The sequence below is a fragment of the Macadamia integrifolia genome, unplaced genomic scaffold (assembly GCF_013358625.1).
Source record: "Macadamia integrifolia cultivar HAES 741 unplaced genomic scaffold, SCU_Mint_v3 scaffold1451, whole genome shotgun sequence".
Classification (NCBI taxonomy): domain Eukaryota; kingdom Viridiplantae; phylum Streptophyta; class Magnoliopsida; order Proteales; family Proteaceae; genus Macadamia; species Macadamia integrifolia.
This window is the reverse complement of record NW_024868207.1, coordinates 77,493-100,232: the sequence shown is the minus strand read 5'-3', so window position 1 is coordinate 100,232 and position 22,740 is coordinate 77,493. Positions and strand designations below refer to the sequence as shown.

At 40.1% G+C, this 22,740-nt stretch overlaps 1 protein-coding gene across 3 annotated transcripts in view; it reads left to right on the top strand.

Moving 5' to 3' along the window:
* LOC122063763 (COP9 signalosome complex subunit 2) overlaps positions 1 to 22,740 on the top strand; it is a 67,151-nt gene that overhangs the window by 23,346 nt on the left and 21,065 nt on the right. For 2 of the 3 annotated variants that reach the window (XM_042627467.1, XM_042627466.1), the window contains exon 3: positions 21,042 to 21,120. The exons of the other annotated variant lie outside the window; for it this stretch is intronic. In XM_042627467.1, the coding sequence (XP_042483401.1) occupies positions 21,042 to 21,120 (79 nt within the window). The remainder of the gene's footprint in view (positions 1 to 21,041; positions 21,121 to 22,740) is intronic. 3 annotated transcript variants of the gene reach the window in all.

The window sequence follows — 22,740 nt, the reverse complement described above, 5'->3', positions numbered from 1 at the left end:
AAATTTAAATTTTAGATTTTTATTTTTATTATTTTGATTTTTGATTTTTTGATTTTTTATTTTTTTTATGATGCACACACAAAATTACTCCCCCTCAATAATAAGTGTCTAACTTTGGCCCAATCTTCAGTTGGTATTCACACATTTTTTTTTAGGGTCCAATTTAGATACAAATTATGGTGTGGGAAAACAAACAAGTTGGTCCGCGCAAGAACAACCTCACAGCTGATTTCACATAGGTATTTTGTTTCTCCCCATAGCATGGAAATACCTAATTATTCCTGACTCTGGGATTGGTTCTATGGAACATTATCAATTTGGAACACGTGCTAATATAATGTGGTGAAGCGGGAATCACCCCACAGGCATGGTTGCGTGAACCAAAACTGATATAGTTGCATCTCCCAATTCTCAATTGTCAAAGAACACATCAGGTTTAAACATATACAGGAAAAATCTCACCCTAGATGAAACAAGCTAGAAGGGTTCTAACTTGAACCGCAAACAATTACTGAGTCAGTTTGTGGCGTACCGTAGTTGTTTAATGGTCTAGTTCCTATATGATGCGATGCAATGGGTAAGGCTATAGGACAGAACAAGGTACCCCTTACAGAACCAATATACCTATCACTGAAAGTGAATCATGGGTACGTGGTTCCTTTGATATACCAGATGGTATTGTATCAAGGTGTGTGACTTCGTCGGTGATTGCCCATGACATTACATGGGTTTAGTCGGCTAACCACAGGGGTAGGTGTATTTGTGAGTGAGTGTGTGCACTAGTGTAGTGTAGAAAGTGGTCATTAGTTAATCTCAGAATAACCTGATATGTTCTATCACCCTGAGGGTTTCGAACTATCGACGACCATCCTTGTCAACCAATTTCACTTCGAACACTCTTATGTAGGAAGTAGGCATCATTTGATCTCAGAGTACTTAGTATATCGTGCACTGACCTTCCCGAGGGTGCGGGCACGATAGGGAGTACACTTGTCAACTGATTTCACTTCGAACACGATACATGACGCCGTTAGCAAGCAATATACAAACATGTTTGCATAATGATGATGAGGGGGAGAAAATTCTAACGTTCATTGTAAGCTTCTGCTATAGAAAGTTTGACAGTCCCCAGTAGAGTCCCCACTGTAAGTGAAGTGAAAATACCCTTTTTCTTACCTTTCCGCTTATCTCCTCCTTCTCCTCGCTCGGTCTCACCAACTGTGGTGAACTGAGTCTCCAAATATGGTCAGGCGACTGTGGGGGGGATGGGGAAAGCATGATGTTTGGAGTCGCCATCTAGGATTCAGGGCCTAGAACCCTATGATGGAGCCCAATTTCGATCGAGGGATCGAGCTTGAATAGGGGGTTGGATTCTTGTGAAAGGAAGGAACCCCTAAATTTGACTTCATACTTTGGTTTGTTCCAGAGATAGGGGTCCGTGTCAAGTTATGAGTGTGGGAAGGTGTTAGGCACCCACCTCGCCCAGAATTTTCTGTCTTTATACCAGAAGCTTGGATTTCGAATATTCTCCCCCGAGAATTTTAACAGTCTAAGCTAGCACGGAAGTCCTATTACATGAAATAACGCAAACATATATACATAAACTTTGTTGCAATATAAAAACCTTGTAACCAAACCCAGAAACCAGAAAAGAGAAGATTAGAGGTGAAGTAGAAGAGAAGAAGAGCCGATAGCATTCCAAAACAGAGCAGCATGCGATCAGTCCAGAATGGAACTGATCGCAGGTCAATATGTTGTATATATAAAGCATAAAACACAAGGGGGAATTACAAAACAGTCCCTCACAGAGAGGAAACCCTAAAACAATCAAGTATGGACCCAACAGGACCAAAAGGCCCCTATCGGGTCCTGAGATTAGCGCTAATCCCGCGTCAATCTCAACACATCCTCTCAAGATGGAGCATACACATCACCCATGCGCAGCTTGGTACAACCATTGCGAAAAGTAGGGCCAAACAAGGACTTAGTGAACATGTCAGCTAACTGATCCGATGAAGGAACAAACGGAGTTTCAGTCAGCCTCTTCAGAACAGCATCACGAACAAAATGGTAGTCCACTTTTATGTGTTTGGTTCTCTCATGGAAGACCGGATTACTAGCAATATAAATCGCATCTTGGTTGTCACAATACATTTTCATTGGCTTGGTCATTGAAAACCCCAGCTCCAAGAGTAACGACCACAGTCACATCAACTTAGCAGTGGGATGAGCCATGGCTCTGTACTCAGCTTCTGCACTGGATTGAGCAATAGTAGTATGCTTCTTGCTGTGCCTCCAACAAATGTGTAGTATCCAGTAGTAGATCTCCGATCACTAGCAGAACTAGCCCAATCAGCATTAGAATACCCCACTAGGTCCATATGCTGATTAGGACGGTAAATCAACCCTTTTCCCGGGGCACCTTTGAGATAGCGAAGAACACGAAAAACAACATCCCAATGTGCTTTCTGAGGAGACTGCATGAACTGAATAAGAACTCCAACGGCATAGGAAATATCAGGACGAGTCACAGTGAGCGAGGTAAATCAACTTGCCAATCAAGCTCCTGTACTGATGCACATCTTAGAGGGGTTCACCATCATCCATACCAAACTTTTGGTGAGGATCCATAGGAATATCAACAGGTCTGGATGCAAGCATCCTAGTATCAGATAGAAGATCCACCACATACTTCCTTTGAGACAGACTGATCCCTTTTTTGCAGTGGATTATCTAAATCCCAAGGAATTAATGAAGTTGACCTAGATCCTTTGTTTGAAAATTGTGTTGGAGATGATCTTTAACTTGAGAAATTCTTGCCTCATCATTACCAGTCAAAATAATGTCATCAACTTATACAACCAAGACAACCAGCTTATCGTCTCTGCGACGAACAAACACAGAATGATCAGAATAACACTGAGAAAAACCACAAGTAACTATGGTAGCACTGAACTTGTCAAACCATGCCCGAGGAGACTGTTTCAGCTTATATATAGCCTTGTGTAAGCGACACACACAACCTGTACTCTCCCCCTGAGCAACATACCCCAGAGGTTGCTCCATATACACCTCTTCCTGTAGATCACCTTACAAGAAGGCATTCTTGATGTCCAACTGAAATAAGGGCCAATCAAAGTTGACAGCAGGAGAAATAAGAAGAACAGAATTCAGCCTAGCAATCGGGGAGAAGGTCTCAAAGTAATCAACACCATAAGTCTGAGTACACCCCTTAGCAACCAGACGGGCCTTCAACCGCTCAACATAGCCATCAGAATAATACTTAACAGTGTACACCTAGCGACACTTCACCAGATCCTTACCAGGAGGTAAATCTACCAGACTTCAAGTACCACGACTCAAAAGAGCATCCATTTCTACATGCCTTCCATCCAGGGACACGGAGGGCCTCAGTATGGGTACGGGGAATAGGGTTAGTGGAAGAGATAGGGCAAGACCATGGATAGGAAGGGAAGATGAGATAAAGATACAAATTTATCGGTAGGGTACACAACGATAGATTTGTGAGTGCAAGAACAAGTACCTTTCCTGTGCGCAATCAGTAAGTCATCAAACGGAGGAAGAGGAGCTTCACCAGAGGAAGCCAGTAGCGGAAGGAGTGAAGCATCCAGAGTAATTACCTCGCCACTAGGCTGTCCAATCTTCTTCCTGCACTGATAAACCTGTGGGGGAGGGGAGTTACTGGCACCAGGAGCATCAAGGAAGGGTATAAAGTAGGGTATGGGTGGAGGAGATGGAGAAGACCACTCTACACTAGATGAGGGCATGGGAGGGGAGTAGAATGAAGTACCTTCAAAGAAAGTCACATCGGCACTGACAAAGCTCCTGTTTATAATATGGTCATAACACTTATACCCTTTCTGAGTACGAGAATAGCCCAAAAAAATACATTTAGTAGCCATAGGAGATAACTTATCAACTTGCATGTGCAAATTATGAACAAAACACACACACCCAAAAACCTGAGGAGGAATAGGAAAACTCGGTAAATCAGGGAACATAACAGAGAAGGGAGATTTGTCGGACAAAACAGAAGGTGGCAGAAGAGGTAGGACAGCCGTTGTTGAGATAATAGAATCCATTCTTTTCACGCCCTCCACCAAATGCCTTCCTTGTGTGAAGATCCTGAAAGACACAGTAAGAAGGAAAGAATGTCACTAAGCAATTTAACGAACTAGTTAATTGACTCATAGAGAGAAGACTTAATGGAAATTGAGGAACATGTAAGACAGAGGATAAGTTAATGGATGGGGTAGGTGAGATAGAACCGTGACCTAGAACTGGTGTTGAAGCACCATTAGCGAGGATCATAGAGTTAGAATTGGAACTGGAACTAGTAGAAAAGTCCTTAAAGAGTGATGACTTACCGGTCATATGGGCAGAAGCACCTGAATCAAGGATCCAGGGGATAGATGTAGTAGTAAGAAGGGCTGAGGTACCTGTGTGGGCTAGGGTAGCAGCGGATGTGGACGCACCAGTAGAAGTATTAGCAGATGCCTCAAGAGTGTGCAAGCGTCGGAGCAACTGGTTAATGTCATCGCTCAGACCGGTAGTTGAATCTCCTGAAGAAGGTGTTGGTTTAGTTTTAACTAGAGCCATTGTGTCCGTACCATCATCAGAGACTGCATGATTAGCTAACTGTGTTGCCCGCTTTGGTTTGCCATGCTTTGCTCAATAAGTCTCCATAGTATGGTTGGGCTTTCCATTAAAAGTACATTGGCGAACCGTACGGTCAGAGGGATGTTGTCCACCAGATCCTCGATCAGCCGATCCACGACCGCGACCACGACCGCGACCACGACCACGACCACGTCCACGGTTAGCATAGAAGGCAGAATTGTCTTTGGAAGACTGATCAGGTTTTGTGGAAGAGATAATTTGTTACAGTCGTGAGTAGGTATCATTCAGAGCAGGCATAGTATCCCCTGCAAGTAAGTGACCCTTCATTGCCTTCAGGTCATTGTTCAGACCAGCCAAGAATTTGGAGACGAAGAATTCGTTACGTTGAGCCTTCAATTTATCAATGTCAATGGTCAAGGGTTGGAAGACATTGAGTTCTTCAACCATACCCTTAAAAGTACTATAATATTCTGCAAGTGGCTTGTCTGACTGGAGAATCTGAAACAGTTTTTTATAAATATCATAGATATGAGTCATGTTCTTCTCCTGAGAGTAGGTCTCCTTAAAGTCATTCGACACTCCCTTTGCAGTAGAATGAAACATAACATTAGCAGCGACATCTGGTTCCATACTGTTCCATAAGCATATGAGGATTAAAGCATTCTCTTTCTGCCACTGAGTATAACTAGAGTCAGATTCCTTAGGCGGATCAGAGGTGGTGTAACCAAGCTTATCCTTTGCCATCAGATAAACCTTGACCCATTGAGCCCAAAGAAGATAGTTCGAGCTACCCTTAAGTTTGATGGATGTAATCTGGACATTCACATTGTCCGAGGTAGAAGAGGTAGTAGTAGTAGTAGTAGTAGTAGGGGTTTTGATCTCAGCCATGAGACTCAAATAATAATCTCCCACAAATCAGATCTTGATAGAAGATAAAACAGCGGACAGCAGCACTTTAATATCAATAGTTACTCAGTCCATAATAGGGGCAGCAGCAATACACACTGCAGAAACATGGGCAGCAGCCATAAAAACAGGGAGGGAGACGTTTCAACCTCAACCAGTACACATAGTAAGCAAGTAGTGATGAAAAAGAGACATAGTTTTACTTATGTCATGATAACTAGGTCAAACCAGGTAATAGATGCAGCAAGGAGGTGTTTGCACACCAAAAAAACAATACCACTAGGTCGAAATCAGCAGCAACGATCTGTACTGAGCCAATCGATGTGATTTAGACCTGCTCTGATACGATGTTGCAATATAGAAACCTTGTAACCAAACCCAGAAACCAGAAAAGAGAAGAAGAAGATAAGAGGTGAAGAAGAAGAAGAGAAGAAGAGCCGATAGCAGTCCAAAACAGAACAGCCTGCGATCAGTCCAGAATGGAACTGATCGCAGGTCAATATGTTGTATATATAAAGCATAAAACACAAGGGGCAGTTGCAAAACAGTCCCTCACAAAGAGGCAACCCTAAAAAAACCAAGTATGGACCCGATAGGACCAAAAGGCCCCTATAGGGTCCTGAGATTAGCGCTAATTCCTTATCGGGATTAGCGTCAATCTCAACAAACTTGCTTGAAAGAATTCCACATGAAATAATAAATTTTAAATGAAATAATGGAAAATGCAATTATCTTATCTGTATACACGCATAACACCCCATGACATGACAATTATGATCGTTATTTCATGTGAGGGACATGCTATAACACATAAAATGATAAAACAGATTATGTTTAATGTACATATGCTAAAATTAATACATGAAATGTTAACAATAAACCATCATTTTATGCAGTAGACATAAAATAATACACGCGGAGATGAGGTATGTATTATACATGCAAATAGAATTACGATGTAATATCTGCATGATAATGACAGATGAAAATGGTGAAATTTCAAATAATTCTCCTCGACTCAGGGGCAACGATTTAATTTTCTTCTCTATTTCTTGGAGAAATTAAATACTTCCGGCACTGGGGTAAGAAAAGTTGACAGGGTTTCTATGCTAGGGTAAGAACATGGGTTCTGGTTTTCGAGAATTTGTGCAGGGCTTCCACACTATATTCCTAGGGTTGGAATCAGCTCTGGAAATTTAGGCAGGGTTTCCGTGCTGAATTCCTAGGGCCGGAATCAGCTCAGGAAATTTGGGCAGGACTTCTGTGCCGTATTCCTAGGGTTGGAATCAGCTCCGGAAATTTGGACAGGGCTTCTGCGCCTTATTCTTAGGGTCAGAATAAGCTTTTGGGAATTTGGGCAGAGCTTCTGCACCGTATTTCTAGGGTTGGAATCAACTCCGAAAATTTGGGCAGGGCTTCCGCGCCGTATTCCTAGGGTTGGAATCAGCCCCCGGAAAGTTGGACAGAGCTTCCACGCCATATTCTTAGGGTCGGAATCAACTCTTGAAATTTGGGCAGAGCTTTCGCGCCATATTTTTAAGGTTGGAATCAACTCTGAAAATTTGGGCAGAGCTTCTGCGTCGTAATAAAGGTGTTGAATTTAAATAAAAAGAGCTTGAACAAAGGTTCAGTACTAACCTGATATGGACGACCTGGGCTTCCGGAAATGAGGCAGGACTCGATCAACTTAAGTCAACTTAGTAAGCTAGGCTCAGGGTTCTTACGGAAATGAGGCAGGACTCGATCAACTTAAGTCAACTTAGTAAGCTAGGCTCAGGGTTCTTACAGACTCTTTTCTTCTCTCTCTCTTTCTCTCTTTTTTTTGGACCTCTGGGACAATCTTCCAGGATTCTTTTCTTTTTTTTTCTGCCGGGGTTTTACAGTGACCTAGGGGTCACTATTTATAGGAGAGGAGGAGGGGTAGGGGTGTAAAACTGACTAGAGGAGGAGGGGTAGGGGTGTAAAACTGACTAAGGGCGTGTAAGGGGGCCAAATCCGTGTAAGGCCCTTACACAATCCGTGTAAAGCCTCACACGGATGTGTACCTTACACAATCCGTGTAATGTCTTACACGGATCCCCCCTTGTGTCACCTTGTTGTACTGAAAGGGATACTTGTCACCCTCTCCTTGGAAATAATCCGTGGCACCCTGCTACGTCTCTAGCCACTCTCGTAAACTGGGCGGCTACCCCCTAGCCTGGGCGGCAGTAGGCCCTGGTGGAAGTCTTATTGCAGTAATAGCCGTGGGTATGTCGGTAAGTTTTGGATAGGGGTTGGTCTGGTTTGGTTTAAGTTTGGGGTTTGTTTAAAATTTAAGGTTTGGTTTTAAGTTTAGTGTTTGGTTTAAGTTTAAGGTTTGGTTTAGTTTTGGGTTTGGGTTTAGGGTTTGGCTTAGATTAGGGTTTGGGGTTTGGTTTGGATTAGGTTTTGGCTAGGGTTTAGGTCAGGGTTTAGAGTTTTGGTTTAGGGTTTGGTTTTAGATTAGGGTTTGGTTTAGGGTTTTGGGTTTTAGATTAGGGTTTGGTTTGGTTCGAGTTTAGGGTTAGATTAGGGTTTTTGTTTGGGTTTAGGGTTTGGTTTAGGTTTGGGTTTTAGAGTTTGGTTTAGATTAGGGTTTTAATTTAGGTTTAGGGTTAGGGTTTTGGTTTGGGTTTAGGGTTTGGTTTTGGCTGGGGTTTTGGCTTGGGTTTAGGGTTTGGTTTAGGGTTTTGGGTTTTAGATTAGGGTTTTGGTCTGGTTTAGGGTTGGGTTTGGTTTGGTTTGGTTCAAGGTCGGGTCTGGTTCAGGGTTTAGTTTAGGGGTTGGTCTGGTTTAGGGTTGGGTCTAGTTCAGGGTTTGGTTTGGTTTGGTTCAGGGTTTGGTTTGGTTCAGGGGTTGGTCTGGTTCAGGGTTTGGTTTGGTTCAGGGGTTGGTCTGGTTCAGGGGTTGGTCTGGTTCAGGGGTTGGTCGGGAACTCCCGAGCAAGGGTAGCAGAAGTATTAGTAAATACATGAATCGAATCTGGGGACGGATCGTGGGCTACAATGTTGGCTGGCAGAGACCTTGCATGCATACAATTCTCTCAAATCAGCCTTTCTCCAATCCATTATTGGAAGAGAAGGGAATAAGAAGTTTCAGGGTTTGGTCTGGTTTGGTTTGAGTTGGTTTAACTTGGTTCAAAGTTTAAGTAGTCATTATGGCACATCTGGTCATCCATTTTTTTTCATACAAGATATCAATGGGACCGTATTTCCGAGTACTTTCCAATGATACAGGAATTGAGCACATGCTAGGCTCAATTGTTGTATTCTAGCAAAAGGTATTAATGACCACTTTCGGTCACCCTGCATCATTTAAAAATATCGGGTTAGATCGATCACAAGTTCTGGGATAAGCTGGACTTGTGCCGAAAATTCAACTTCATTCTAGAAGAGAGAATATATGTCTCCTCATTACCCGTAATTCATCATTGCCGAGGGGGGACAAAATTTAGTGTCTACAAACCCCTCAATTAGCACTCAACACCTACTTTAGTCCTGTCATATAGTCCATAATGGTTCCATCGAATTCATTTACCAAATCTACTCCCCAACAAGAACAATGTCATCGAACTCCAACACCAGGATCTCATCTTGTGAACACTTTGCCAGGAAGATTTGAAATCTACAAAATTACATTTATATCATGCATATCATTATCATCAAACGTTCTATGTGTAGTCAGATACAACCTTTTTGGCCTTCCCTTTGCAAATTGGTTAGACCAATTTCTCCTTAAACTTGAAGGTTGTGTCAAAACTCGGTCTATCTAACAAAACCTTTTCTTTTAGATTTAACAAATCCATGTTGATTAGAGAGTAAAATGTAGATATAAAAAAGAGCAATTAAATTACTGAAGTCATCCTTGTTACTCAAAATATTTCAGAAAAAATAATTTTTTTGCTTCTACCCTTCCTTCCCCTTAATTTTTGTCACAGTTAAATCATAAAATGAAGTCAAGACTAATCTATATGATAAATAAAAACAATCCAGAGCAAGTTAAACACACTTCCAAAAAAAAAAAAAAAAAAAAAAGAAAAGAAGAAAAAAAAAAAGAAAAAAGGAAAAGAAACCACGCAGCCTTGCTTAAACAAGGATTGAGAAACAATCTACAAACCTTGCAAGTAGGTTCATCCCAATTTGGAAAGCAATGCCAGGCTTCAGCAGGTTTGAATTGTGTATCCGTTATATTCTTCTTCTCAATTTTTTCTCATAATACCCTAAATCCCCTCCTCAATGGGAAGAACGTCATCGAACTCCATCACTAGACTCTCCCACTGTTAGTTAAAATGGGAACGGAAAAAAACAGAGACGTACAAAACGGGTTTTAAACAGATAAAAACGATGAACGGTATGGTAAAAAAAAAGTTAAAAAAAAAGGGAACGTCAAACGGACGAAAACGAACGGTACAAGTATTAAACATGTAGTTTTCAAAAAAGCGAAACTAAAAAAAGGGCAGTATACTCATGTAATTTGAGTGATTATTACTTGTATACCTACATCTTTGGAGGTGTGTTAGAAGGACAGTACATAAGCTGGTGGTACATGAGAAAAAAAAAATGAATGAATGGATTATCATGTATCACAATGGAAAGACAGGCCATTTTGCAGCCCTGTGTGCTTGCTCTAATTCTGGTCAACCTTAAACCTAAAAATGGCCATGAACAAGATCACCCTCAACGACACTACCTGAAACAAATGTATCCAGGTGCATAAAAGCCATGGTAAATGGTCTAAGAATTCCGTGGTGGAGAAGTCCAATATCATACTTTTAGACACACTATTGTCAGATTTATCATCTACAGAAAGAATTGTAATAACTGTACCACAGATTGCCTGAAAGGGCAGAATTTTGGCTTTCCTCTCTGACCAAATTTCAGAAGATGCGCACCCTTCTTCAATGCAGCAATTGCCTACATGACACGAAATATTTAGTCCAATTTCAAACTTCTACCACAACTAGAAATAAACAGAAGAACCAGTAAGACAGAAAATGAAATACAGGACAACTCCAAATACTTATCTACCTACCCGCCAATCTGTCTATCCACGATACTACATCGACTAAACTCTTAACACACAAATAGGAGGTTCTTCAGGTAGTTACTGAAGTGATTGACAGATTGAGCCCCAATTAGCAGGTTCTTCAAAGAAAGTCAACACAAAGAAGAAGAAGAAGAAGAAGAAGAAGAAATAAAGTATAGGGATGTCATTATGAAACATATTAAGATGTATAACACAACTCACTGTTTGAGGTAAGAGATGCTAGATAATATTGACAAAAGGAATGGTTTTGAAAGAAAATAAGTCTCACCAAAAATATTGAACTACTAGTAAATAGAAAGGAATGTCCATCCTCTGGATACCAAAAGGGAAGACCAAGAAAATTTCTGAACATAAGACCAATATTGGATGACCTTAGCCTGCGCCGTAACCGACCCAACATTGGATGTCTCCTACTTTCAGAAGAAAAGACTCTTAGTTACTGGAAGATCTCTAATCCCACTGCTAAAACATAATAGAGAATATCAGATGGTGATTGGAGATTGGCAAGAGCTATTCTGAAATATGAAATTGATTTCTAACCTTTTTTTGCTGCACCGTCGGCCGCTGTCGACTGCTTCTCTGAGACTGTTGTCGACGGCCTGCAACTGCTATTGTCTGATTTCTAACCTGCTACAATACGGTGAGGAAGAGGTAGAAGAAGAGGGCTACCTTAGATCGGCTGCTGTCGATGGCTTGCTACTGCTACTGCTACTGCTGCCGTCTTCTTTGTATTCTTCGATCGACTTGCGTCTTGCGAGTTGCGAGTCTGCGACTTGTGAGTTGCGAGTTGTGACTTGTGAGTTGCCTCTTCTTCTTCTCTTCTCTGATTCTGAGGACCGACGGAGAAGAAGGGTTAGGAGGAATGGAGTCTGAAATCTAAATCTTTGATTTCTTTGATTAACCAACGGAGAAGAAGGGATAAAAGGAATAAGAGGATTGGGGAAAAAATAAACCCTATCGAATGGGTTTTGTTTTGTTTTGTTTTGTTTTGTTTTTTTTTTCTCTAATGAATATGATAAATTTCCAATTTTACCCTTAGAATACGCATACGTGTTTTAAACGCATTAAAACGTGTTTTAAGCGGTTTTTTTGGCCGTTCCCTTTTTTCCCGCATTGCATAGAGACATATGGAAAAACGCGTTTTAAACGGTTATAAACGGCAACCGCGTTTTAATGCGTTTAAAACACGTTTTAACTAACAGTGGATTCTCCTTGAAGTGGGTGCGAATAAGATTGTCCATTAAGAGGCTGTGACTAAAAATGTAGTTGAAGATAATGCGAGCCAGAATCTCCTTGTAGTGAGGGTTTCAGCCTATACCTGAAGAGGATGTGATTCAAAATTCTTGATGAAGGGATTTCAATCCATAGAGACCCCTTGAAGGCTATAGTCGATTAGATCCGTGAAAAACTTGCATAGGCTGTGAAGTTTGCATATCTTGAGATTATTTAAATCTTGAAAAATCGGCAACTTCTGTCTAATTGAAGCCCCATCTTCCACATTGTTGAATGGAAATTTAGAATCATACACCTTCATGGTTGTTCAAATGGACCCAAAGTAGAAACTCTAGTCGAGGCATTAAAATAGAAGGAACCCTAGCAGAACTTAAGGTTGCAAAGATGGTGGAGAGATACGGAGAGAGCAGTGCGGCTGCAGTGGTGGTGATTGGGTTGTGTAGAGATAGCGATCTTCGCAGATGCAATCGCTGGAGATGGTTGCAGTAAGGGTACTGGTAGTGTCGTTCGGCAGGGATCTCTAAGGGGCGATGGTTTAATAGAGAAACATGATCAGAATTTCACGAATGAGGTAGCTGTCATTGTGTGGGGAGCCGATGAGAGAGAGAGAGAGAGAGAGAGAGAGAGTGACTCATCTGGGGCAAAAAAAGGTACATAACTAGAAGTAGAGTACAAGGTAGAAGAGTAATCTTGTCCCCTGAAAAAGTATACCAAAAATGGAGTAGGTACTTTTAAAAGTAGTATGATATGATATAATAATGTATAGGCTAAAATGTCGTAGTATCTGGGACAAAAAAAAGGTACATAACTAGAAGTACAGTACAAGGTAGAAGAGTAATCTTGTCCCCTGAAAAAGTATACCAAAAATGGAGTAGGTACTTTTAAAAGTAGTATGATATGATATAATATAATAATGTATAGGCTAAAATGTCGTAGTATCTAGTATGTATGGGTCAATTCATTTGGTAGGACGTTTCAATGAATAGCCGTCGGTTAAACCACGTTGAACCTGAATTGTCAAATGCTTCCCTCGTTTTAACCAAATATTAACTGTGACAGTGATAACAGGTCATTGTCTCCAGAAGACATCCCAACTCATCCTTGCGAAACTCCATCCCGATTGTTGCTCATCAAGAATCATCTGCTAGGTTTGTGCTAATAATGTAAGAGTAATTGAGAGATCAATAACCCCCAATGATGTTTTCCAAAGCTCCAATAAAACCAAGCCAAATAACAAAGAAATCTGAAAACCAGACTTGGAACCAAACCCCAAATTAGCGAAGAACTAGGGAAGCCTACGGTTAAGGGTGTCAATTGGGAATTGAAACCGAATACCAAAACCGATATTGAGCCGAATTAACCGAGCCAAACCAAACCGAATTAATTCGGTTTGAGTATGTGAGTATGCTCCTCAATTCGGTTCGATTTCGGTTTCAGGTGTAAGAATTGTCGGTTCGGACCAAAACCGAACCGAATTGTCTTAAAACCAAAAAAAGGAAAAAACCCTAGTATAGTAGTATCATTAAGACTTAAATGGGATTTTTTCAATATTCAATTTTGAAAATTCAAGAGTGTTTTTTGCAAGCTCTTTTTTTTTTTTTAGGTGGTATGTGTTTTCTGCAATTTATCATCACATATTTACATGCTAAGGAAATTTTGGAGTTTGCAATGGTCATAAGGCTCATAACTTGACCCCATTATGGCCTTTGGTCCATCACAGTCATGGTTCAAAAGTGGAACCGTTTTCATAACCGAATTAAAACCAAAGTGCAAAATGGAATTAAAATTGCATATCAGAATCGAAATCGAACCGAGCCGAATTGAATTGGCTTGAGTATCTAAATATGGAACCGAGTCGGTTCTCGGTTCAGTTACACCTTACCATCATTGGGAACTGAACCGAAACGAACCGAACCGATTGACACCCTTACTTGCGGTTGGTGGAGCTCTGATGGAGCTCAAATTCAGGTTGAGTGTAGGGCTGATGATGCTTAAGAGAACCCCCAAACAACAAGGTTCAAAATATCGGGTTTCGAACTGGTTTTGACCAGTGGGAAGACCGAAATTTCGAAATCTGGGAAATTTCCCTGTTTGGTGGAAACTTTGGTTTCGACCCCAAAATGTGTTTTTTTTGCCTATTTTTTGTGGACGTCCTATTTTAGAAATTTCTAACCCATTCACATAATTAGTTTCATGGAAAAACACCTAAAGTCATACTTGTGGTGATGCAGATACGGATGCCCTTTCTTGGTTGGACCAGCATGGCCGGCTTTGGGAGCCAAGAGCCAAGAAGAACCGGTCCAGCCCAGGGTTTTGGTCCAACAAGGGTTGGAAATAAAATTAGTAGTTTACTTAGTATTTTATTTCATGCTTTTATTTTCCAGACTTGAACGTAGGAGTAGGATTTATTTCCTTGCTTTGGTTTCCTTGTTATAGTTGCTTCCTAGTTTAGGTTAGTTTCCATTCCAGTTAAGATTCTAATTTCATGTTCCTATTTTCCTATATATTAGTTGTAATCGATTGAAGATTTAGAGAGCAATTTGATTATTGAATGAATGTGTGAGTGTGATTCTCCTTTTCCCCCTCTCTACTCTGATTTCCCCTCCCTTCCCTAAGGGTTCTCCATCATGTGGTGTTGACCAAAGTTTGCTAATATATGTCGAGTTTTGACTGAAACTATACTACGTAAGTATATATATATAAATTACTAACTAAAAATGTGAAATACATCATTAAAAGTTTAAAACAAATGATACATAATGTAAAGGATCCAAAATAAATAATAATATTACATAATTGTGAGTAATCTCTCAAGTCTCAAGTCTCAACTGTCAACAGTCAACACTTAACACTCAACAGCCAATTTCAAGTAGAGTGTCTTGGCGGTTCTAGTCCACAAGCTGCGTACCACTGCAGATGTCGTAGCCGCTCCTCTGAATGCACCACATATAAGTCCTATGACATGTTTTGGGCCCAATTGTTTTGGTAGTTCGTCATTGCCCATCTATAAGATGCATCATCAACATCAGCTTGGTATCCCAGCCTAGGGAATGGCTCAGCCATAGTGATAAGATGTGGATGTGGCATACAAGGTTAGGGTGGATACACAAAAATATTGTCAACAAAAGATGACCCACCCCCTCAAATATCCTCCTTCCCAAATGAAGTAGAAGATCCATCATACTGTCCATACCCACCACCATGTCCAAAGGAACCAGTGCTCTCGAAGGATGGCACACAACGTTTGGGGAAGATGGGATCTACCTTTTTGGTCCAAGCTCCTTCCTTAGGTAGATTTGCTATGAATGTGCAAGATCCAAGTTTAGAATGAAGATTTGATGGCACATGGCAAAATCTTGAGTGTTTTCCCAAGTTTCCAACTCCATAGAGAAGAAATAGGGGGAGAGGGTTGGAAATTTTAAATAAGAAGGCTTGGTTTTCCATTTAAGAAGGTTTTATAAGGGTTTACCCATTGGTTCACTTGAAAATTTTCTCATTTCTAGGAGAATTCTCACATTTTGGTCGAAATGTGGGCATTTTGGTCGATACTGGTCAAAACCAGTGACTTTCAAAAGTCACATGGTATTTGGTATCGGAGTCCTAGGATATCGTGGAAATGTGGGAAATTTCGACGCTATCGGTGGAAACCTTGAACCATGCCAAACAGTGGCTCAAGATCCCTTCAGGTTGGGAAGATATATGGCTGGACATAATTAGGCCAAAACTAGGTCAAATCTGGAGATTTTGAATAACTCACAGATTAACCCAGACCTGGTCGAGTTCCTCCCTTAGTGTCCCCTAAAAGGGCTCCAAAAAGTGGCTTCTAGGTCGAGAGTTCTTGGGGAAGTCGATTAGGACCCAAAAGCCAAAACCTTAATTTTGGCAGAGGTCGATTGGCTGATTTGGGCTGATCTTGATCTCAGATGGTTGCTGGTCTTCAAGATGATCTTTAAATATACTCTCTCACAAATCAGAATAATAGAAAAACAAAAGGATGAAAGAATATCAACTGGAAGGTTAGAAGGGGGGAAGAAGTGGTTGGGTTGGGTATCTTACCCCTCTATTTTAGGCATCACACCCTCTCAAAATTGTAGGCATCTCACCCTCTCAAATAACAGCTCTCTCAGCCAAGAGTTAACACTCAATTTTCATCTATTCAACTTCTGTCTCAAAGTTACATCAATGCATTCTTATAGAGGTTTATGACTCCAACTTAAAATAGGAAACCTACTTGACTTAGGACAAAAATAATAGAAATCCTACTTAGCTTAGGACTTAAGCTACTAACTAATTAATGACTTTGGCCAACAAAAATTACTTAAAAACACAGTCTAACTCTAAATAAGACTTTCCAAAATTAAACCAAAGACTCCAACATGGAGTAGGACTCAAATAAAGCAATTGAGAAAATTCCTTGTTGGAGTAGGACTCAATTAAAACAATTAAAATAAATCCTACTATACTTGGCCAATTCGATGGCTGTTGGACTCCTTTGAAGTTTCAATTTTTCAACATTAAGGAACAGCTGAGGAACTCCTAGAAGCTGCTTTTGAGGACAAAAGTGCAGGGGTGAACAGTATTTTCCAGCTCACCTTTTGTGCTGGTTAGATGGGGCCAAGGTGGAAGCTGGCTGGTTTAACATTGTACCTGCTTCAAAGGAACCAGCAGGCCCCCTCCTTGTGCAGGTTTGATCTACATCAGCTAGGTTTAGAGATTTATCCTTGAGCAGAAAAAAGAAAGGCAGGGACTGCTGAAGACATTCGGTTCTTGTCATGTTCTCAACCACTTACTACGTCTCCTCCCTTGTTGCTTTGGGGACTCGAATTCTCGGGTAAGTTATAAGAGAGATGGATACAAGGAATTTTCTGGGCAAGAATCACCAGAGTCTATGGTTTGGTTCTGCCAATCTGTCTCCCCCTTTGGCTGCACATTCAATGTGAGCATCACAAAGTTGCATCATTTCTGCCGTTTTTCACGTTCTTTATTTAACTCATTTGGTGGGTGTTTCTGTCGACTTCCTCTACAAAACAGCAAAGAAGAAAAAATGGATGTTACTCGAAGGCTGAAGCTTCGGAATAGACTTGGAACGTCCCAATCCCTGCTATGATTATGAGAACAAAGAAATGGGACCAATCATCTTAGGATTATTGTCTCTGTTCTTGCAGGTTCCGTCATTGCAATAGGCGGCTGGAGATGTGGTGGGCAGCTTGCGCCTTGTTCACGTCTCTGTTTGCTGTTGATGGATGGGTTTCAAGAGGTGGGAGAGATCTCAGTAAAGCACATTAATGGTGTATGGATTAGAGATCTTGTTAAAGCTTGTGGCCTATTCTACACGAGAACTTCCGAGCATTTCCGGCACTACCATCTGTAACTCCAGTCCCTGAAGGGAAGAATGTGAGAGAGACTGCTACCACTCACCCATATATATATATTTGAATACAATATGTTAAAATATGTTAGAAGAGGGGTGATGAAGAAAGTGAAATAGAAAATATGAATGATGCTGATCATATCTCAGGAAATGCATGGTATTCATTATTAAAAGGTTTTCTTTCCGGTGCCAATGCAAGTACCCAGAAACAGAGCTGCTACCAGCAAGAGAAAAGAAGGGGTAAGAGGGTCAGACAAGGGGATTCGAGAAGTGATGAGGGAGGAAAAGGAGAGATCGCAGGGAAGAAGGGGGGGTTCTCGCATTCATTAACCATCCCTTGGCCGTAGGCCTTACAAACTAATATAAACTAAAAGAAAAAGAAATCCTAGTCATACCCAACAAAATAGGAAACCAATAAAATAAGAGTCCTATTCTAATTTACTAAAAAAAAGATCCCTAATCAAATCCAATAAATTAAGAATATAACAAAAAGAGTCCTAATCTAATCCACCAACTTTGGAAATAATAAATAAGAGGTGTAACTTCGCTCTCCAAAATAAAAAAAAAGGTATAAACAAAACTGAAGTCTCGATTTGACATTCCCTCTGGCTTCTTGTGTGGCTGTCCAAGGTGGGGCCATGTGTAGCAAACTTGAATCTGTTTTTTGGCCCTGGCTCTTGAATGGGTTCGGTTCAACCTACTGGAGCACTTCTACATCACTCCTTGGTCCTTTTCCAAACTCGGATAGAGTCGAGTTCTTTCCGGAGGAGGAGAATTGATGCAGTAGCACTTGACTAGTTGGACTAGCATGATCGGCTTTGGAAACCAAAACCCAGACGGAACTGGTCCGACCCGGGCTTGTGGTCCAATAAGGATTGGAAGTAGAGTAGTTTAATACATATTTGTCACGGCGTCGCCAAGGCGGCGATTTGGTGTCCTGGCGGAAAAAGAAGTTCATGGCAGTGCTACGATTTACGTGACTAACAAATGGCGGTTGCCATTGGCTGATAGGCGTCACCATGGCACCGCCATCGACGCCAGGTCACGCCTGATTCACTAGGCGGTTGATTTTTTGTAAAATGCAGGGTGATTTTGATAGGGCTATATTGATTTTTGATGATTTGATGTTGCTTAATGTTGGTTTTATATGTTATAGGGTATATATTGTAGGCTTGTAGCATATTAAATAACTTTAGAAAATAGGGAAAATAAAAATGACACATGGGCGATTTGACCACCATGGCAATGCCATAACGGGCGATTTATCGCCAAATCGATTAGCCACCCCTCCACAGCCTTGGATCGATTTGATGCCGTGACAACTATGGTTTAGTATTTTTGTCCTTATTTTCTTTTCTTTCTTTCTTTCTCCCTTTTATATTTTATTTATTTATTTATTTTTTTGAGTAGGAATATTGAAGATAGGCCATTTATTTTGAATTCTATTTTGGTTTCAGAGATGGATTAGGAGTCATGTTATTTTCTTATATATAATTCTATGTTCCCAAAGTTGGACGCATAATTGAGTAGCATATTATTGGGTTTTCTCCATAGTTTTTAAGGCGCTGATGCGGTCTAGAGATGGTAAGGCAGTGCTCCGCCTTATGTGAAGTGGCGTCTTATGGGATTTTTTTTTTTTAAACACATTTTAAAATTACTTGATGAAGATTCCAAATATAGATTTTTTATTGGTAGGTGTATGGTTTTATTAACACTTGAGACGTATGGGATCAGCTTTACTCCATCAAAAATAACTAAAACAAACAAAACAAAAACACGATTCACAAACAGGGTTTTGGATTTTGTCAAGGGTTTTAAGAAAGGGCTTTGAGAAGGAATCAAGGAACAAGGAAGAACCACTGATCCAAGCGACCATTTTGCTCCGGTAGCGGTGAGCTTCATTCTTCTTTGACGGGAGTAGAAATATAGTGGATGACCTTAGGACTTAGGCAATTATTTTGGTATCATAGAGGTAAGTATAATAAATGCTTGCATTTTTTATGTCTTATTTTCTTTATATTTATAATTTTGTTTCATAATTATGTATTTATATTATATGTTAATATGTTATGATGATTAATGATTGATGATTGATGATTGATGAAGATGAACTTAGTTTATTCACTTTATTGATTTGTTTTCTTAATGAATATCTTACATTGGTATGAATATGAACCTTTAATATTTATTTAACATATGAATAATAGGATTCAACTAGGATTTGAGCCAATAGATTGGTTTTATAAAAAAATTACATAGGAACGCTTTAGTCGATAAGGCGACGCTTTATGCCCGCCTTATCGCTAAGGCGCTCTGAAAGACCCTCAAACGCCTCCGTCGCCTTACCGCCTTAAAAACTATGGTTTTCTCTCTATGAGTGTGATGAATATGCGATCCTCTTTATCCCTGCAACTGAGAACCTATTTCAGATTTCCCCTTCTTCCCTAAACGGCCCTCCACTCCACCTAGTTATATCTGTTCAGGAAAAGTTTTTCTACTTTAGCAGGTCTAGAGGGCAAAGGAACAAATATTTGCAGCATGGCAAATTGGATAGAGCTGAAATTATATGAACAGGTATACTTCAAGGTCTCTTGCTCGCATGTCAAGTTTCAGTTGGAAAGGCAGCTAATGGGAAAAAATAAAGCTTCGAAAAAAATCTGGTGAAAATGTGAAGCTTTTCTACAATGTATGGATGAAAATATAAAGGAATATGCATATACATGGGAGGATATATGAGTGCTTCTGAATCTGTAATTTAACCTGTGGCCAGTCTAGAACATTTCATGGGTGTCCATCTGTCAAAATTGCGATAACACCCTTCCATGTTGCAGAACTTGGTGCCAGTCAGAGTACCCTCTAGACCTGTAAGCCTAGAAAAACTTTTGCATAGTTTATTATTATTTGAGAGGCCTGGTAAAATAGTTGTCATGCTGTGCCCAGGAGTAGCCTATGTGTTGACTAGGTAACCAATTGCTCCAGTATGGGCTACGTTAGATAAGTGCATTGCTGTGTGCTTGGACAGTGATTTTGGTGATTGGTTTGTCAAGAAATGTATGGATTATACTCTTTTTTTGTTTGTTTGTTGCGTTATGCATCTGCTATACATAATCTGAAGCAAAGAAAAATGGAAGAAGGAAAAGAATAAATATAAGTTAGATGGTTTTTGGTATTTGTCTCTCACTATACACAACTGTGTATATTTGTGGGACATTTTTCAATATGCCACTTGGATATATGAAAATGATCCTCTAGGATTTATGGGTTCTGGGCATTGCGTTTTTTAGGAATTTTGACAGCATTGCTTTGTGGAAAGTTTTAATGTCATAATTACTGGATATTTGCAACATTCACCACAAGAAAAAGGGTGTACCCAGTGCATGATGCTTCTGCCACTGGGGGTTCTGGGGAGGGTCATAATGTATGCAGCCTTACCTCCACTTCATTGAGAGACTGTTTCCTGACTCAAACCTGTGCCCGCTAGGTCACAAAATTCACCAGATAAAACAAATTACAATAGTTTGGGGCATATTGTAAGGTACCTTGCCCTTCCCTGTGCTGCCATTCCTATTAAGAAAAAAGGCCTATAATATGACAGCAGCAAATCACAGGCGAGGACCTGAGGTAACTGAAGAAGTAAGAAATTAAATTTTATAAAATGTCAAGTTAGCTTATATGTAATTGGGTTGAGAGATCCTTACTCTAATCCAGCTTTTGAATAAAAGTTCTAATCTGAAACATGAATAAAAAACTTCTACTTAATTTCTGTATTTTCATATAACATGTTTACCCTTAGGTGGTAATTTCCCCTCGTTTTTTTCTTTTCCAGGTTTGGTTGAAACTGACCCAGAAGGGGCACTTGCTGGTTTTGCTGAGGTAGTCCGTATGGAACCAGGGAAGGCTGAATGGTGAGTAGACCCGAATTAAAATTTTTTTTGACTATTAAGAATGATGTATTCTAGGGTAGATAAGATTAAAAGAACACAATACCCACAGGACAGAAACACAGCAACCCTAGTAATACACAATATGGAAGAATATAGAAAGTCAAATAACTCAGGATCTAATGGTCAGATGGGGCAGATATCTGGATCGATTGAACCCCTTACGAGGATAGTTAATCCAGAGATCAGATGGGGCTGATATCTGGATCAATTGAACCCCTTACGAGGATAGTTAATCCATGGTTTAAAGTATCAGTCCGTATCGTACCGATACGGTCATGAAATTTTTAAAACCCTTTTGTGTTTATACTGACCGATACGATACGATACGATACCCTCCGATATGTATTGATATTGACCGATACGATACATGAAATTTTAAAACCCTTTTGTATCGATACGTATCTTACAATACACACCGTTACTCTATGGAAAATTCAAAATCGAAGTGAACGTATCGGTATCGATACATACCAATACGTACCGATACGGTCATAAAATGGCAAAATGGGTAATTTTTTAGAAAAACATAATTTTTTGAGGTATTTTTGTTCCAAAGTTGTTGCCAACCATTTTTCTTTCTAACTAAAGTGGAAATCAAGGTTGGGAACAAGGATTTTACATTTATGGGACAACTACAAACCTTGGATTCTTAGTGCGATACTCTCAATTTACTGTTTATGCATAATACGTGTTATATATAACTTTTTTTAACTTTTTTTAACTATTTTTTTTATGCAAAAGTGTATAAAAAAGTGTTTCCTATCCATTTATATGAGTATCTTTAGCGTATCTTAGTGTATCTCCGATACAATATAATACCCTCCGATATGTATCTTAATTTTGGCCAACCGATACGGCGACCGATACCGATACTTTAATCCTTGAGTTAATCCCTCCGGAGAACAAGCTGATCCAATAAGAGGAGTCGACCTGGCCTAGTACTAAGGCCAATGGCCTGCTTTGATAGTCTCTAATTTTAGTTTAATTAGTTTCTAATTTTAGTACCTAGTAAGTTTCTTTTGGATGGGGTAATGACTTGTGTTTAATATGACATTAGTCCTCTTCATTTAGAACAATGGAGAGAAGGTTCTAGAGAATTACAAAGACCATTAAACCCCTTAGGGTGTGTTTGATAACTGACAATTTCTCTAAAACCCATAAAACCCATTATTACAACACTTTCCCTCAAGTTGGTGTATAGATATCAGATATGCTCAACTTGTAGATAATAGGATAAAACATCTTACTAAGACCTTTAGTAAATACATCAGTTAGTTCACTACTGGGAACAAAAGGCACCGTGATAAGGACCATATCCAGCTTCTCTTTGATGAAGTGTCGATCGATCTCCACATGTTTGGTTCGATCATGTTGGACAGGGTTGTGAGTAATGCTAATGGTAGATTTGTTATCACAAAAGAGCATCATAGGAAGGTAGCAGGAACAATCAAATCATTGAGAAGACTATGAAGCCATTGGAGTTCACAAAAGCCATGTGCCATAGCACGGAACTCTCCTTTGGCACTTGAATGGGCAACCATGGCTTGCTTCTTGCTTCACCACATAACAAGGTTTACCACC